The sequence below is a fragment of the Neodiprion lecontei genome, chromosome 6 (genome assembly GCF_021901455.1).
Source record: "Neodiprion lecontei isolate iyNeoLeco1 chromosome 6, iyNeoLeco1.1, whole genome shotgun sequence".
NCBI classification, from domain to species: Eukaryota; Metazoa; Arthropoda; class Insecta; order Hymenoptera; family Diprionidae; genus Neodiprion; species Neodiprion lecontei.
The window spans coordinates 10,992,712-11,011,823 of NC_060265.1; the positions used below are offsets into that span (position 1 = coordinate 10,992,712).

The following is a 19,112-nucleotide window of genomic DNA, read 5'->3' on the forward strand; positions in this document are numbered from 1 at the left end:
CCTGCAACAATCTCGTCTGGTACTTTTGATTTGACGTTTCTCCCGATTACGGGATACACTTCGTCGGTCAAAAAACGAGGACCGACTGAAAGATGGCTCCCAATTAACCTCCGACTGGCGACATCGCCTCCCTCAGCACCGGGTTCGAGTTTGCATGCAAACGCCGCCCGGGTGCAATCGTGCTCTAAATCGTCGAGGCGCGCTTTCGCGTCGAGTTCGAACTCTTCGAGGCCTTTTTTCTTCAACTGGTTTTCTCGCTGAACGGAAACGGGTCGCCGATTGATAGACGCCGATGACGAAAGCGCAAACTCCGTCGGGATTCACTCGCAGCGCGATCTTGATCGCCACTTACTCCCGTCAACTCCTGTGTCTCCGCTTCTACGGGTCGGGAGTTTCCTATCGTTTTACCTGCAGTCTTCTTTCCACCTCTTTTTTAACATCCCTTAACACCGTCTAACGATTCTCGGCTCGTTAACTCCATGTACTCGACGACTGCTGCAAGCACCGCTCGAAAGCACGGCTTCGATTTCTTTTCACTACGTTGCAGCGAACGAATCCTGCGCCGTGTCAAATCCACGGAATCCTTACGCGATTTGAAAAAATGTTATGCACATATAGCAGGAAAAAGCTGGCTGACAATGTGCTCGAACCACCACTGATATCGTGACTTCTGACTCCGTTGTAACGGCGATCATTTCTTCCTTCAGATTAACGTTCTTCCATTTTTTCGTAAGAGAATCTCTCTGTGAGCTTTTGGTCAGCGGTGGAAAACTGATTTACTGGCTTGTGATGAATTTTTTTAAAGAAATTTGTCTAGGCGACGAACGATCACTTGCAAATTTTTTGCAATACCTGCCCGTTCAATTTCATATGGGTTTGTGAAATTTCAGCCTTACTTTTTTCTCCGAAATTCAAATCACAGTTCGTGAAGAATGACCGAGCAGCTGGGATTTCGTTGTTTTCATCACCTCATTTGCAAGCAACGGGAATTTTATTCTGACCCAAGTTCGTCCTGAGTTTTTAATTGCGAAATAATTCAGGTGTTATTCACATGCGCGAAAGAGACAGCAGTGCAGTGGAAGTTACCGAACCGTGTTGTAGGTACTATTTTCCGTACGCAATATTTCTTCATAAAAGTTTCGCGAGGTGAAATTATTTTCATCTGTCAAATAAAGTTCAGACGGACGCCTGCAACTTGACGATCGCATCGTTATTCACGGTGTTTTCGTCCTCCGCGCGGCGAGATAATTTTTAAATTATCGGCTGTCCGATCAAATATTGAAGCTGCAGATACGCGACGATATCTGATCGCGTATATCGTTGTTAATCAGTGAAGCGTGACGTGTGCAATCAGACCGTGGAGAGAGGAAGCTGCGATAACGAACCGGTAAATCATACCGCAGCCTGCATCTGTCACGCCGATTCCACGCCTTGATTCGAATAAAACTTTAGGCAGGGCGCTGAATTATTCTTTGACAATTATGCCGAAATGTGCTCGATCAAACAAGGCACGGGGCTTATAGCGCGTAGAACGCAACTGAAAATGTGCGAAATTCCTTGCCATATAAAAATACTCGAGTTATACCCCGTTAAGAACCACATTTCTGCATGCATAACGAGAACCAGGTATAAGTGCAGGGGCCAGAGGTAAACGAGGAGGAGAGTGCGGTGGGAGAGCTGGCACTTTGTAGCGATAAAAGTATGTCGCATTAATTAAAACGTACTTCACATCATCTCTATCTCTCTCTCTCTCTCTCTTTCTCTTTCTCTTACACGCCGGTCGGTAGGTGTAGCACATTAACGAGGATTTGCCAACAGGCGTATATGCAGCTGTATTCATTTCGCAACTTGTGACCATTTTCAAAACGTCACCCCACGTCCGTTTGGAAATCGTGTAACCAACCTGCACTCGACTCACGTTGGCTAGTTGGGCAAAATTTATATCGCACAAATTAAAACGGCAACTTTGCTGAGCGAGATTGTCATTATATACTTACCCAGCATTTTCTTTTACACCCAGTAAAAAAAATATACATACCAAGCGACAATAATTACCAGCAGCTTGAAGTCTGGTACACGGCTTTAAAATAACTGCAGGTACTCGGTTAAATTTCAAAAATTTATCTCAGCAGCGTCGAGTTTTTCAATTTCAAAATGGACACGGTTTTGGAATTGTAAATAACAGATACTGCAGAGAGTCTAAAACAGATTTTTCTACTTTTGAACGAAGTCGTTACGTATTTGTAAACATGAAATTTTCTGAAAAATCCTTCGTTGGGGATAGAAGAGGGGGAACAAAAATAAGGCGTACTGAAAAAGTCATTGTTATTATTATGTAACGTACGGGGCAAGCGAAATTTCCGCTAAATTGAAGCAAAATATCTCCACTGGGACAGAAATGCCTCGAGGCTAAATCCTGCAATTCCAATTTCATGTGATATACGAAGAATATTGCTCTTGGGTATAATAATGAAAAATGCATAAGAATTTGGACCAAAGCGTCTACTTCTTTCAGGTAAAATTTTGACTCGCTTTGTAATTTGTTTACGTTTTACGAAATTTCTTGTGAAATTTCTTTCTCACAAATTTTCATTTCGAATGTTGACAAGTAGATTTGTCGCAGTAACTTGAAATAATTATACCTACTTTTTCGTTCTTGTTTTCTTTCGTGCAATAATTGAGAATTTGGATTTCAGTGTATTCGTTGTACATATGTATGTATATATGTATCTTAACGTGGGTTACGTCATAACTCTGTTGTTTTTGTACGATTGGAAGAAAATATGACCTTATTATTTTTTCGTTAACTATTCAAATACATGATTTGAAAAAAGAAACAGGATTTGACCCAATTATTATTATAGTCAACTGCTAGAAAAACCTTACAGTAAAACGGTCATCCTTATACATTAACGGTTTGAATATTATTGGAATAGCAAGAAAATGTGTCACAAGTAACTATTGAGTGTTATCGATACTATATTTTTTCGGTTACACAGCAACGTTTAATCTGTTTGGTTTACTACGTTTTTTCAGTCATCACGATCCTAAAATCAATTTATTGTTTCCTTAACCATATAGTTTCTTAATCGTTCTCAAAAAATCTAGTACAAGTGACAATAATGGCAAAGAATAATATCACATACTAAACTTTCTTGTCGCAAAATTTTAACTCGTTATCATTTAGTACACAACACTATTATTTTACGGTAATGATGAACGATAAAAATAATCGAGGAGTGCATGTATTCGTATACCTACTTATGTATCTACAAATGTAAACTTTCCTCCATGCTAGTCGATTTACCTCTTCGCATTGTTATAAAGGGTGAAATCACCCCTTGAGTTCACCTTTTTGTGATCTAGTAGTCGGTATGGATAAAAGACACGTAAGAATTATCAGATGTTATCAAACGAATAAGGTTACTACGTCAACCTATGAATATAGTAAAAACCGTCTTGTTTCAGACTTCCAATTTGAAACACGCGTTGCCAATGAAAGAATATTTCTCGCCTTTTATTTGTTCCCCTTTTTTTTATTTCTCACTTTTGCATCAGTTTAATACAAATGGAAGATCGACCCCACGCTTAAGTCGTGGAAATTTTTTATTTGTTCACGGTGAATTTGGTACGCGGGCAAGAAAACCCGGGGATGAAAGTTTAAGGACCCGGGGAAATGTAATCGGTCCGGCAAGTATTGAGCTGTCAGTGCAACGGTCAGGTTCGGCCGTAAATACTGCAGAGTCCCGCCACGGCCGCGTCCCCGCGGTTAACCTCGTGTACGTGCTCGTCATTCCGGGGTCGCTGACGTGACTGCCCGTTACAAGCACTCCTGGCCGCAAGGTGCCCGCCCACAATCTTGGAAACATATTGGCTGCCAGACAGCGATGGATTATTCGGCGCGGGCCCGGTTATCACCTGAGGATTTTCTCGATACAGGGGCTATTAATCCACCCTTCTGTGCGCCAAAATTAGAGAGAGGCGAAAAACGCGGCCGGAGAAATATTTCAATGGGGGAGGGAAAATATCCCCACGGTGATGATTGGAAACCGATTAAGCGACATGCGGACAGCCTGCTGCCAACCGAATCAGGGCCGGCTGCTGGCGACACTTCGGCTCCTACGCGTCAGCTGATATTAATTTGCATTCAATGACACTTCGCTCCGAGTGCCAGCGCAGTGACGTATGTTTATATACGGGGATTCGATCTTCCAAAAATTTACGAGGCCTGCCTGATGTTTCACCCTGCGAGTCTCAATTTCGAATCAATTTAAAACCAGGCATAATTGACAACGTCGATTCGATAAATCATCACGAGTTTAAGGGAAATTTCATCTTCGAATAACGCTATGGGCTATTTGTTAACCGCATTCGTAAACTGGAGGGCGACTTATTCATGAGAATTGTTCAGGTCTTCCGCGATTCTTGCAGGTTGAGAAATACCCCGAACGGAAGATCAAAATCGATATGTTTTCCCCCTATCGTACGTTTTGATATCGCGGAGAAACACTTTTTAGCTTCCCGAACGTGAAAACGTGGCTTCCTTATCTAAAAAACAGCATATTCAATTATTCTGAAAGGATTTTTACTACAAGAATAATCCACGATCGCCGCAGGCTCTCTTGAATTCTGATTTTTTTTTCCTCCCATCCCCTTGTTCGGCGTATACACACACCGATGCAGATGCGTGTAACAGGGTGTTACGAGTGTGGGTGGAATTTCTGAGGAGTTGGCGTATTCAGCGATGAATTTTGTATTCGGTGGGTTGGTCCTGATTATCGGTATCGCCGCACACGGTTTGACATTGACTAATATTTATGGTAGAGGTAAATGAGCGGTGAAATCGACGTCAGTAAAGCTGAAAGCCAGAGGTTCGTGCAGCATGAAAATTGTCGCCGAGCCTTTTGCCATCCAGGAACGTAATTGATAAAAAGTTGGATTATGATTGATGGGTTTGAAGGTATATAAACGTGTAATGCGAGAACCCGATGCGGTTAGATTGATGAACCAAGAAATGTCCCCGGCATTCACGGTCCTCCGGCTTCTCCCTCTTCCTTTACATGCCTAATTCACGCTCTTCACTTTATTAATACAAATTGCCCGGCGCATAATCCCATGCAAGAAAAAGGCGAACCTTGGGTTTCGCAAGCGAGACCGATGCATCACTCCGAGTTACAAAGACGTCTAAAAATCTGACACGTCAGGTTTAAGAACCACACCTTCCACGTCTGAACGAGGATTTCAAATACTTCGACACCAGTCTCTACTTGCTTACAATTTAATCGAGTCTCCGCTGTAAAGATTTGTATACTTCGTCGTTTATCACTTAAACGCTTGCGCATAACAATAGGAGAATAAACCGTGCGAGTCGGGGACGCAAGCTCTGAATTTCTTCGCCCTCGACTCATCTTTTCACGGTTATACTGAAAAAACGTGATTTCAAACGACTCATACATTTACCAGTAATCTGTCTTGTTAGATGCTAACATAAAATTATATACACCGATATAAATGTGCCACATTTTACAAATGGTGTAAAATTTGATTCGATGCTGCGATAAGCGTACTACTTGTTCGTTTTACGGCTCGTGCAACCTTGGAGTGTACGAAGAACGGAGGATTTAAATCGGATGACGTTGTCTCGAGTATGTCGATTATATGGCTTAAAATTTCCCTAGAATCAATTCGGCTGCAGCTACGCGTAACAATGGGAGAGCCGCATGCATATGCGGATCGCGAAACTTGAGTCAGTCATGCGCCGGGTAAATCCTCTGCACCCCCTTTTTGGTCACGTTTGAGAACCGCTGGATGACGTCATCCGGGTATCCCATTGGCTGGTGGAGGGTCACGTGACCACACCCTCGGGCATCCCGCGCCTTGGAGGGGGTTGAAGGGGGCGCCGCGACGCTCAGCAGTCACTGCGAAGCCCGCGACGTTCGAGCGTCTCCCGGTTTATAGTCGGTGCTGCAGGCAGACGTCTAGGGCCGATGCAATTGCAAGAACACTGCAGTTGGGCGTCCGTTTCTTTCGAATTTTTAAAACGGGACGAGTTTTCGAACTGAGTTGAGAAATTCGAGTCGACGTCCGACGTCCGCTTAACCTGTCGTATTTCAAATTAATATTTTCATTCCGTCGTTCCACGTCGGCACGCACGCCTGTCTGATAAACCTCGGCCATTTCTGTACACGGATATACACACACATTCGCGCACGTACACACCGATGCATACTTACTCACGCATGCACGCATACACACACAGGTACACTCATGTACCCTCGTCGTTGATTACGCGCAGCTTTTGAGGGGAAAAGTTTATTCCCATTAGATATATATATATATATTAGCTATCTGCAAGTTTTTTGAAAAGTGAAGTTCGGTTCGAGGGGAGGAAAAAACATAATTTCACACTTTTTTATACAAATAAATATTGCGTCTTTCGTTTTATCATTTTATGAGTTTCTTCTGCGGCATGAGTCTTAAAGGGTATTTCAACAAGTCGCTAATTTTTCGCGAATCAAACGTTTCGTCGAGGGTAACGTAGAAAGTGCGATCTCGTGTGGTCAGACGAACGATTTCTATAATAATTATTCATAAATCACCTGGACCGAATATGAGTTAAAAGAAATTCGGAACTGTTTAGTGTAAGAAGAGTTTAAGTAGTCCCAAAGTAGTGTCGAGAACGTTTGAAACAGTCACGATGGTGCTTCACGGTGTGAATCGTAAGTTTCAATCAATAATAATATAGTAATAGTTCATTGCGTGTCAAATTTTTTCATACTCGAACCCAATTCCAGTAAAGTACATCCTGTCGTATAATCAATCCCTGTCGCATAATATCCGACCACGAGACTTAAACACTCTTATTTCTAGCGAACAACTGATTTAAAAAATTGAAAAAGAAAAAATTTAACCGTGGTCCTGACCAGCGGAACGCGAAGTCAGCTAATGCAATGTGGCTTGACATCTGCCCCGCTACACAAATTGCACCATCCCTTTCTTGATCCTCGGACAAACGCGTGTTCGTCTGTCGAGGCATGATGTAATTTTGTTTTTTTCCTTAATCTTGTATCCGTTCGTCTATCTTCAAGACTTCAACTTCATTTCTGCATCTGTATACCACGAGGCAACGAATTTCTGATTTGGAGCAAGGCGAGTGAAATACAAAGGTTGCACAGAAAAAAACAAAAACAGTATAACACGCCACTTTGGCGCCTAAAGATAGGCGACCAGAGTTACAATTCACCATCTCGGGAACGAAATTGTAACGCCCGGTTGCCTATATGTAGGCGCCAAGGCGGCTTGCTTCCACGGTTAGGCCCGATATGTGTACAGTATTGTGGAGGAGATGATATAATCCATGAGAAGTACTTGGAAAAGATTTCAATTCCTGAGAAGGAAGGTATAAGGAAGGAAGGAATAAGAGTGGAAGAAGAAGAGGGAGAGAGAAAGGGAAAGGGAGAGAGAGAGAGAGAGAGAAACGAAGTCGTAGGATGTAAGAAATATTCAAGATGGCAGTGCCTCTACGTTCGTTGTTTACAAAATTTCCCTGCCCCAACGATTGCAAATATCTCCGTGACCGGAATACAAATTTCCACCAAAATTCAATCACATTGAAAGCGCGAATACCCAAATCCGTGAGAAAGATATCAGCGGGGCGATATCCGGTTTGTAAAGAAAAAAGCGGGTTACGTATATGCCCAAGTCGCGTTATACCAGTTGAGATAAGAGAGGGTGAACGATAAGAACGAAGTAAAGCAAATTATCGAGAGTCTCGCGACTCAGCGCCTCGTTGATTGGTTAAGCACCTGCGCCAACGTTATGTACTTACAATTAGTTACTTACGTCCGTCGGCGAGCCTTGCGGGAGATGAAAATTCTACCCTGTGAGGCCGACATACACACGCCTACATGTCCGTCGCCTTCTCCTTCTCCTTCTCCTTCGAGACTTTCGGCTCGACCTGACCGACCGCCGATATTGGAGTGTGGATTTGCATTTTATTACATCTTATTTTTTTGCATCGATCGCAAAGGATCGGAGAAACGAGGGATCGTGGAATCGTGGAATCCCTCGTTTCTCCGATACCGAACGTAGGAGACAGACACGCCGAGGTACATCTGCATATCTCTATATATCTAGGCATACGCACAGGGATCCACGCGTACGTGTACCCACGTATACATCCGAGCTAGGAGGGGGAGGGGAATTCGCATACATCCGTGCAGATACAACGTACACGCACACGTGCATGCGGACAACAGATATTCGCGAAGTCGAACCAAAGGGAATCGAGCCCTCGGGCATCGGACCCTTAATCTGGGGGTTCACATCCCATCTATGCCCCGTATTCTTAGGTGTCGAGTTATTGTGCACAGCATGCCCGCCCAGTTTTGCGCAACCGCATTAAGCGATTAAGAATCGCAACATTGACCAATCGCTCTTCGACGTGTAATATATTTACGTAGTGGTCAGTGGCCGAGTAAAAGTCGGGGAATTTAGGAATTAGACTGGTGATTTTGTGGCGGTACGGAACGAGAATAAATAAAGCTTCCCTCTTGAAGAAGTAACATATTTTTATATTCGCGCGCTCTTGCTTTCATGACTGTTAAATAGATCATTAACGTGTCTTGAATTTTCGAACAACGATTGACTCGGAGTTACATCTTTATATAATCGAATTGGCGATATGAGTTGGAATTCTAGTCAACGAAAAATTGTAGTTTAACTGGGGAAAATCGAGGAAAAGTCGATAGATTTTTTTTGTTAAACTTTGAATATTCACCAAGATTTAGGAGTTGAAAAAAATATTTCCAGAAAAAATGTAAAAAATTTCACAGTCAGGGGAAATTGAGAACTGTCGCAAGTGATCGGCGTCGACGCCAGTCAAGGTTCAAAGCTTCTCAAACTTGTTTCAGTTTGTCGATGATCTAAAAATTTTCCATTCTTTACAATTAGTAAATTAACTCTAGTTCCGTGCTTTTCTTTATTCCTCTTCACGATTGGATTACTATTCAAAAACGTCGACAAGAAATTTTACTGATTCTATAGAGAGCTGCTGTATCGAAGATTCATACGCATTGCACGCAGGTCGTAGAATACTTTAGAGATATCTCAGCGAATATTCAACAGCAGGAGTAGCAGGGGCTTGTGCATTTCGGTTTACAATTCACAGAAAAGACCTTTTCGCGATGAATTAAAGATTTTTCAAGAATTTTATACGCTCTTTCTCTTCCTTCGTTTTCTTTTCCCTCTAATAACGAGAAAAGCCGCTGTGTCTTCAATACACAAAAAGAGCGGTCGAGGGTTGTATCGATTCTGCCGGATACCTCATCAACCCCACATTGCCAATTAGGCTTTTTTACGTCTCCCCGAATTTCGTCTATCTTCCGTTATTTTCTTCTTCGTCTCAACTCAAGATCGGGCCGTGCGAATAGCGTGTCTGAAGAGGTTTCGTCATTTTCATTGGAAATCCTATATCGTTTGAATCCTCTCATCTGAACAGTTTCACAATTCTCCTTAAGATCTAGTATTTTCGTTCAACTAATTTTTGTGCGCTACGAAAACGGAAGTAGAAATACAAAGTGGAAAATATCTAATATTTCTAAGATCAACGCGAAATCTATGGTTGGAGAGAAGCGAAAATGTTCCTCGAATCTCTTCCTTCTTTTACATCGTCATTGTAGCCGATAAAATTATGATTTATCGCACGTTACGTCGCTGCGTCTGAAATCTGCATGCTTGTAAAATCAGGGACTCGCTCGTGAGGAGGTAGACAGGTGGGTACAAAGATACAAGGTGGGCTTACGGAAAGTGGATGTAGAAGGGAGGCTGCCGGGTGCTCAGACTTGCTTATAACTTTCGGGGTAATTAAGTGCGTAGCAGCAAACTTGGTTAAGGTGGTAATTGTGTTTTATAAGGAGGCTCCCGAACGCCGAGACTACAAGCATTTCTATTATACGGGTACAAAGACAAGCCGCTTCGCTTCTCTCTACACCTTCACGCGACGATGCTGGAAGAAGATGGATAGTTTCAAAGATAGAGAATCACCGTCGAAGCGACGCCATCAGACGTTCTTAATTGCGGCATTATTCAGAGGTTGCAAATTGAGTTTTCACACCATGAAACATGCTCGCACTTTGCTCCGATAATACCAACAACGACGCACGGATCGGTTCTTCGGAAACGATAAAAAATTTTCATCCTCATCGGCGATATTCAAACTACATGGAATATTCAAAATCCGTGGAGGTAAAATTTCAACGCAGAATCTAGTTCGATATGAGCGTTGATTATTGGCCACTAGACCAGACTTCCCCACTGGTGATACCCTGCGTTACATCACCCGTATAGAACACCGTGTGTGTCATGCCGGGGTAAGCGAGTCAGCCTTTGACGTAGAACGCCCACATCATCATCGATGGGTGTAAATTTATCCTGCCGGACGACCGCGAACCCTTAGGTGCTGCGCCTCTCCGCTGTACAACCCCTGCACACTCAACTATCGCAATATCGCGTAGAAATTGTCACTCGAAAGGACGGACATACCTTTATAAATAACGGAGGAACTTTGCAGGCGTTTGAAAATTGATGGTAGTATTGGAATAACGGGACTTTTTTTTTATTATTCAAATAACTCAAAAGCCATCCAACCGATAAAATCACAAATCTAATGAGTTCCGAGTTAAGAAAGGACGCGTTGATTGTGACCAAATTTAAATCATCAAAATCCGCTCATTCGTTCTCCAGATGTCGTCCGACAAATATTGATCACACACGCGGAAGTACGTCAACGTTTTCGAGATCTTGAAACGTTGGGATCTCGAGAAAACGAAACCTTTCATTTTCGGGTGATTACAATAACTAGGTATCCTTATTTATTTTTTATCTTTTCGTCGGAACAGAAGGAGTGGGAAGTTAATTAGCAATCAAAGTACGGAGGTTAATATTACAGGTATAACGATATTGTGCGGCACAGTGCACGAAACAGAGACTACAAGCCGAGTCGTTATATTTTTTATCTTTATCGTCATTTCTTTCGGGAGGCGAGGCGGCGGACTATAAGAAATACACACTGATGAGCCGAGAAAACGGCACGAAAAGAAACGAAACGAAAAACGAGTTAAAGAAGAAGCGAAGATCGAAGGTACGGTGGGTGGAGAAAAAGTGTTGACCGACGCGCCAACGTAGAAAGCGGGGGAAAGCTGAGGAGAGAAACTTTTACATGTAACTCAAACTAAGCCTGTATGTGTGCGTCTGCGTGTATACCTAACAAAAGGAGCAAGGGTGGAATGACAAAAAGCTGTTACCCCTCATTTGCAAGTTAAAGAGTGGAGCCGAATTTTATACCACATAACGTCGCGGCGTGGTAAAAGCGGGGGAGTGACTCGACCTCCTGGAAATCGCGATGACGCCTTTCCCCGGTACAGGTTCAATTTTCTTGGTATTTGTTGGACGAACCTCTTCGTTTCCTCGGAATTTCGCGGAAATGATAAAAGAATTTGACGATAATCGTTCGTAATTGAAGTACGTCACGATGACCAAAGTTACACATCTAAATCCAGAATTTTACGTAATCCATTCGTAATGCTGGCAAACAGCTAGTTTGGTAAGGTACAACTTACGGACTTCGGACTGGAATTTTTTTACTCGCCAAATCTGTACTGCCATTTAATTTTGATACGAAAGATACATTTTTGCGCCTTTCAATTTTGCAACGTCCGAAGCGTGGAGTGAAAGTAGCAGGGAGGGCTTGATCGAGGCAACAAAGTAAGAATGTAAGGGAGTTAGACGCGACAGAGTTGGCGGCGGGGGATGGGGGGGGGGGTATATATGCATGCACCGAGGGTAAACTGGGGTTGATGCGAATCCGATAATGTTGTCAGAGGATAGGTGCAGTGTGTCGTTGGAATTGCCGAGAGGAGTATTCGCGGCGTTAGACGCGATTCGGTGAGCTCGGAGGGTAAATATTAGATTTTTATTTGCTTTGGATATTGCAGGAGAAAATATCCCAGCTATGCTCGTCTCGAGGGAAGTCCGCCAGCCCCTCGGTCCTCGATCCCACATGATATCTTACCGAAGTCATTCTAGCCCCGTCTATGGCTCTACGCGTATACGTATATATGTATATATTTACCGAGTCATAGGCATTCGCGTATTCGTATTTACATGCTCCCATGTTTATATGCGGCATAATCATGAATACCCGTAGAAGTGGTATAAGAAGAAGGAATAAAAAATAATCAGAATGGTCGACAAATTAATTAACCGGACGTAATTTTGACAAAGACTGTAATTATCATTTTATGAAAAACTTGCAACTGTATGGGGAAACAAATGAAAAAAGTATAATATAAAAAGCAACGCATAATAAAAGAACAATGATGCGAGTAAGATTCAAGTCGTTTGAATTTCAATAACTCGTGATAACTGTACGCGGGTGAAAGGGCCCCAAGTTTTCGGGACTTTGTCCGTTTGAAATTGAAATATATCTTCGCCATTGAAAGTACGAATCGTTTTTCTCTTGCGAAAATTAAGAAGCCTGGATATTGAGGTCGCGGCAACGTAAGAACTTGGAACCCCGTGAAAAGTGAAAATCCGTATATTTCACAATCCTAGCGGCTTGCGGAGCAGTGCTTCGTCGATTATCCGCGAGGAGAAACTTAAGAGTGAAGGGGGTATTGTCTGCAACGAAGAGACGAGTCGAGGGGGATGTCAACTCTGTGGTGTTCGGTATTGGCGCTCTTCAGAAGGGCGAAAGACGGGAGCGAAGTGTGCAATTCGGAGGAACAAAAGTACCAGCCAACTCGATATTATGCTTCTGCATTATTATTTAATATAAAACTAAGATCATCCGGGATGTACATAAACTTTTCTAAATATGTAATACATAAAAACAAATTTCTGGAACTAATAGAGCACCTTACGGCTTCAACTCTCATGCATAATACATGTCATGGAGAGCAATATGTTGCCCCGCTGTTATTTTATGAATCTCTTGGCCCTTTCCCTTTTTCCACTTTTATTTTCTCTTCTCTTCTCTTCTCTTCTCCGCCATTCCCACTTTCCTACATTCTCTCCGAAAGGTCTCGCTCCTTCTCTCCTGTCGCCGAATCGCTAAATTTAGATTTTCTCTTCTTCCTTGTATGCGGGGTTCGAATTGAAAGGTTTTTTCCACAAAATTCTTACTTAATGATGATCAAGTAGTAAAATCGCGAACCCGGACGTGTGTTCGCGCGACTCGAAACGCCGGATACTCGGCAACGTGCAATATTCTTTAATCTTCGGGTAATCCAAGCTTACATTCCGTCGAGAGCGGCTATCCGGAGATTTCTTCTTCTTTTTTCAATCCATCCGTTATTTCGCTCTCCTCCACCACTCCAGCTGCTATACTGCTGACAAGGGAATTAAGCCGGTATCATCGCCAGAAATATATATCCCTGTATTATTATCTCGTTAATAATTTGAGACCGTAAATTCCACTTGATTCATACTACGTTCGGATTTAACACAGCACTGTGACAGCGATGAAACAATATAACCCTGCGTTAATGTTATAAATAAAAAACAATTGACTCGTGTAAAAAAATCATTCTTCTATTTTAAATTATACCTCTCTCACTCGCACTGCTTGCTCACAATTTTCATGAATACTTTTATCGCATAGTATCTACCAAATTACAATGCGATTAGAATTTGTCAGCATTTTCCTTGCGTATTGATCAATGATATTTAAAAAAAAGTGCGTCGGGGTTAAAAAATGTATTGAAATAACTCAGTCCCACCTTCTGATTACTGCATGTAAAAAATGGATCCGCATTAAAAGTTTAATTCGAGAATAGTAAAACGCGAGGTCTTGGAATAGAGAAAAGCAGACGACGCGTATTGGCTACGGGCATAAAGCGCGAGTCGCGTCCTCTTGTCTAACATATATGAGATGCAGACTTTACGACTACAAAATATTGCAAGTATAAGTAGCCGTTGGTATTCCATACGTCTCGGAAGAGGGGGTGAAGGGGGAGACGGGGCAGCAGGTGCTGCCAGAACAAGCCAGTAAAATAATTTACCATAAATTGGCCCCAAAGCGAGAGACTCCGGGTTATACGTATCGGGAGTGGCGCTTCTGCGATTTTCAAGAAGTAAAAAATAAGGTGAGGGGAAGAGAAGAGAAGAGAAGAGAAGAGAAGAGAAGAGAAGGAAAAAAGACGGGGCACCGTGACTGGGGATAAAAATTCAAGGCTTTTGCCGTTTCTCACAATCAGTCCAGACTGGTTTCCGCTTTCGGCTGTCGCCTCTGATCGCAACTGTTGGAGCGAGCGAAAATTTTCACCGGCAAGTTCGAGCGATCTCCGTATTACCAGCGGAATGCAAACTCGAGAGGGTCTTCTCGCCGGGGTTCCAGACTGTTGGGGACGGGCGCTCTGGAATGGGTAGAGATATCCAGGCTATGTTGGGAGAATTTTGGGGATTAGGGCTTGGAAATGGAAGCTATGAATATCACTACGTCCCGGATAGTCGCTGCACCTGTATGGGTGTATCGTCTACACGCTCTCGCCTCTGTCACGCCGGACGAATATTAATTTCGCGAATTTTGTACAATGTTGAAACCCGCCCTGACCGCATCCCGCCTGTCACTGGGGTATTCAAACGTAAATTGGCATTTTACGGTTGGAAAAAATGTTTCAAAATTTATGGTGTGGGTGCCCGTATAGCGCGGTTTAACGTTCATTTCGACTGTGCAATTTCACTTTAATTTACACGTGAAAAGAGCTATCAAAGAAATTAATGTACGTAGAGCAAGATGAATGAGACCCGTAGTCCGAATGAAAAGTTGCAAAAAGAGAAATAAGAATATGATTTGCGCCAATTAGAGTGAATACGAATTAAACAACGTTTCTGCTATGAAGAGAAACGAGTCTGAATAAGTCTGAATATCACACTCTATAAAATATCAACAATTCGAGGGAAGGTTTTGTAATTTGAATTATAATTACAATATTGATGGGCTCATTCAACTCGCTGACCAGGTATCCACACATTCTCTGAAAAACATTCGAGAAATCTTATATTACAGAACAGTTATAATGCGCAAATTTAATTATTGGCATACATCTGTTAAACTATACTCACCCGAGTTTATATTTATCCACTACTTATAATTATCTCTATGATAAACGAAACAAGCCCAAATTTATTGAAATCAAATCAAACACACCGAAGTTGAAGAATTTTAATCATTCTAATTATGATTGTCTTACATTGTTGTGATCTTAGCTTGTGTTATTCGAATTCGCTCAGGTTCACTTTTGTTATATAACAGGTATGTTGTTGGAGATTTTTCGAATATATCTTTCTACTTTTTTTAACTGCTGATTCACTGTGGATTCCATTCTTCTTTACAATTTAACTACCAGTGGAACGATTGCAATGCTATTTTTTCGAACAACTTCAAAATTCTAACGCCCTTTTACTTATAGACGACGCCGTATAAAGGCTGATTCAACAAAATCAATTATTTTTATTCCAAAGTCATACGTTCAATGGTGGCAGATAAGGTGAAATAAGATGGCTGTCAAAATGTCAGCCCTCAGTATTAATATTCAGAGGTTCCTTATCCCGATTCTCCATTTCCCATTCCTTTAACTCAGGAGAAATTTTATTTGTAACTTCTGGATTTTACAACTTGCCAACGGGTAAAAATACAGAAACAACCAAGATATATTTTTGTAAAGATTTGAACACTATGAAAAATATCTGCAGTCGTCGTATAATAAATCTATTCGTTCGAAAGTTATTCAACGTGAAAGTTAAACTTTTGTATAAACTTTTCAATCGTCTAGAATTTAAGCTGTTAGGATTGTAAATTATTTAATAGACAATATTCAACGGTAAATGAAAGCTGTAAAAGGCTCCACAAAGAAGGCTCCATGACATTTTGTGATAAGTTTGATAGTTTCGTTGTTAATCTCACAATCAATGTGTGTAATGATAGAAACGTAGCACACTTTACTTGATATAAAATGTCGAGCTATTGTCACGAAACAGTAAATACGCAAAAGTAAAAAATTCTACTCTCGAAAGATTTTGAATCTCTTTACTGCTGACGAAATGGATGATAAATATCTGTAAAATTAGCCGAATTATCTTAATTACCGGTAATTTTTCGAGATAATCCGTGACGAAGGAAGGAAGGAAGAGGGAGGAAAAATTAACCTTCAAACATCTCCGTCTTTCCAAGCACGTACAATATTCCTGTAATAAGAAATTACGATTCACCAAACCGAGTCGTCCCGCAGACGACGACGCGACGGTTTTGTAGCGAAAAATACTATCTTCAGTATTCGCAACAATAATCGTCAGAAACTGGCCGTTTTGTAGACGTTGACGTTGCCCGCCTTTCTTCCTCAGCTCCATTTCTCGCCGCCACCGTTTCTCCCTCAGGTTCCAAGATAAGAAAACGATCAGGAAGTTCTCCGCATTCGTCTGAATATTTCCATGGACGCGCCGCGGTCACCTGATTACTCTTTTCACGCCTGCTGCTATCCTCCTCGTCGCCTTAAGTGAAGACGTTATTGCGTGCCTAGAATTCCACCCCCGTTTACCTCCCCCCCACCCCCACCCCCGCCCCCCGCCCCGCCGTCACCTCGCTCTCGCCCCTCTTTCGAGCGCTGAAAGAAGTTCGTTTTCTCCGTCACCTTCACAATTATTCCGCCTCGTAACATCCATTATCATTGTTATCGTCATCTTTCGCACGGAATACTGCAGGTTATTTTCAGGATTATAGGTACACATCGATAAAAAATTGGATGCTAAAGGGGAGAGAAAGAACGCCTTATGGACTTCGGCAAAAGATATCAGAGATTCCGGTGTAGGTGCTGAGCTCTGAGAGAAATTTGTATACGAAAATCTTTCAATCTACAATCAGTAATCAGTCTTGACAACTTGCTTACGAAGTTATCAACACTGTCTTACTACTTCTATAGCGTAATTTTAATCTAGGTAAGTTTAAGCTTCATTTTCTCTATCAAAAAGTGCGTCATTGAAAACTATACGATTGTACTTGGGGGGTGGGGGGATACAGCTTGGACGGTCTAAAATCATACCAATTTTTAGGAGTTTTTTTTTTTAAAGAAAACGGAAACACAATAACAAAATGACGGCATGTAAGTAGCGAACGACCACGTTTTAATCCGGCGGCGCGGATTCCTCGGTAAATTTTTATCCGATCGACTTGAAATTTTGACACAATATTTAAAACTTGTTTACGATTCGAACCCGTGGCTAGATTTTTGAATTTCAATCCTAAAACTTTGTATAAAAATTTATTCATCAAGTTTTTGGTCATAATCGTATATATTTAAGGGCAATTTTTTAAAAAATATTCAGGCTACGCACTCGGACGTGAAAAGGTGTTTTTAACTTAAAAAAAATGTTTCTATCTGTTACAAGTTAGACAGTGATGTTAGGAAATGCGCCGCCGCAAAAGCCCTCGAGTTCGGAGTCATTCGCTATTTATAAGTGTCATACCCCCATTTTGTTATTAAATTCAATAAAAAAAATTCTAGAATTTTCTTGAAACTGTAAATAATAAAGCCCTCAAACTCAAATTGCTCTAAGTGTTTTCATTTCTTTAAAAAAAAAAAACTCATAAAAATAGGTATCATTTTAGACCGGCCAAGCTGTACCCTCCCAATAATCCAGTTACCTGTGATGTATTTTCAGTTCCTAAAGTTTCAAATTCCAGCAAAACCTACACGATGTGCAGGATTTCTATATCGTTACACAATTATACCGTAGGCACGTTACATACATCAAATAATTATTATTCGTAAGGTAAATTAACAGTTGGTTATACAAGGCAGCGTATGCTTGAAGTTCTGTAGAGGTAGGCAATCTGCAAAATTTTATTTGTTAAAGTTACCAACCAGAAATTTGTAACAGGTTTTATACCGTTACACTAACGATTCAAATATTATTGAAATTACAACAAAACTTGGTACCGGTAACTATTTGACGTATGTTTCGGCAAAGTAGTGACGCATAAGTTGAAACAAAAGCATTTCAAATCATCGTCACATATGAACTCACACTCGCGTGCAATGTTTACCTGTCCGTCCCTACGTTAAATCTAGCCGCTTGCCCGTGTCGCGAATCAAAACAAATCTGCTTTGCATCCATGTCCTATTCTCTATACTGTTGCGAAATCACGTCTGTATATCATCCGAGTGTATTCCCGCCTGTAAATCGTCAGTTATCGTTCTGTTCTCGCGCTATACACATCGCATCATCGCATGTGCATCCTTCTCAAATAAAGAATCTTTACCGAGTAATCAGTTGTAATCATCATCCCGCTTCCTCGCTATAGCCATCTATCAATAATTCGCGGATTCAACGTCGACGATCCAGGACCTGTTGTCATCTCTCCAAACAATGTATGTATGATACTTTTCAAAACAATGTTTTTTTTGGTTACTTCAACATTCAATCGAAAATATTCGGTTAATTTCCTAATTCTTTCGAGTGAACAAGGCATTCGAATCAATTTATTGCTGCACCAACATCAAATTGTTCCAACAGTTATTCAAGAAAACACAGTCCAACTGACCATAATCAAAAACAAGTAGAATAACATTTACCCACAACTAGATTTGAAAAGATGAAATGAAAACAGTTATAGACTGCACAGTGACTAGAACCCGAAATTTTTTTCGGTTCAACCTTCTTAGCCATCGTTGATATCGTGTCCGGGGATTGATATTTCTTGTTTTCCCATGCAAATCACGCCTCTACGCTTCGCATATTTTCATGCATTTCGCAACCCCACAGCCTTCGCTGCAACTATGCAAATGGAATTACCTAGTCGCGACATTAACGCGACTATGCATCGCGCCCTCGAGCCGGCAGGACGTTTCGAACAATTCAACGTTGTTTTATCGCCGATTCCATTGACTGCGACATTAATGCCGTTCACATCCGATGCTCGTTCGATACTCGACCGGAGGTTTATTACTGCGGAGCACAGCGTGTCACGCCCATCAGAAATATACTCGACGATTGCGTTAATCATGATCTCTGAGATCGGCTAGCTTCCCGCCCTTCCGCCGCTTCATTCAGATTTA

General features: G+C 41.7%; 1 protein-coding gene across 7 annotated transcripts in view; it reads left to right on the plus strand.

Annotated features, from left to right (window-relative positions):
* LOC107225353 (protein Fe65 homolog) overlaps positions 1 to 19,112 on the plus strand; it is a 191,496-nt gene that overhangs the window by 84,741 nt on the left and 87,643 nt on the right. The window contains exon 1 of one of the 7 annotated variants that reach the window (XM_015665785.2): positions 5,939 to 6,719. The exons of the other annotated variants lie outside the window; for them this stretch is intronic. Coding sequence (XP_015521271.1) covers positions 6,698 to 6,719 — 22 coding nt within the window. The 5' untranslated portion in view covers positions 5,939 to 6,697. Of the gene's footprint in view, positions 1 to 5,938; positions 6,720 to 19,112 lie in introns of those variants that run through there. 7 annotated transcript variants of the gene reach the window in all.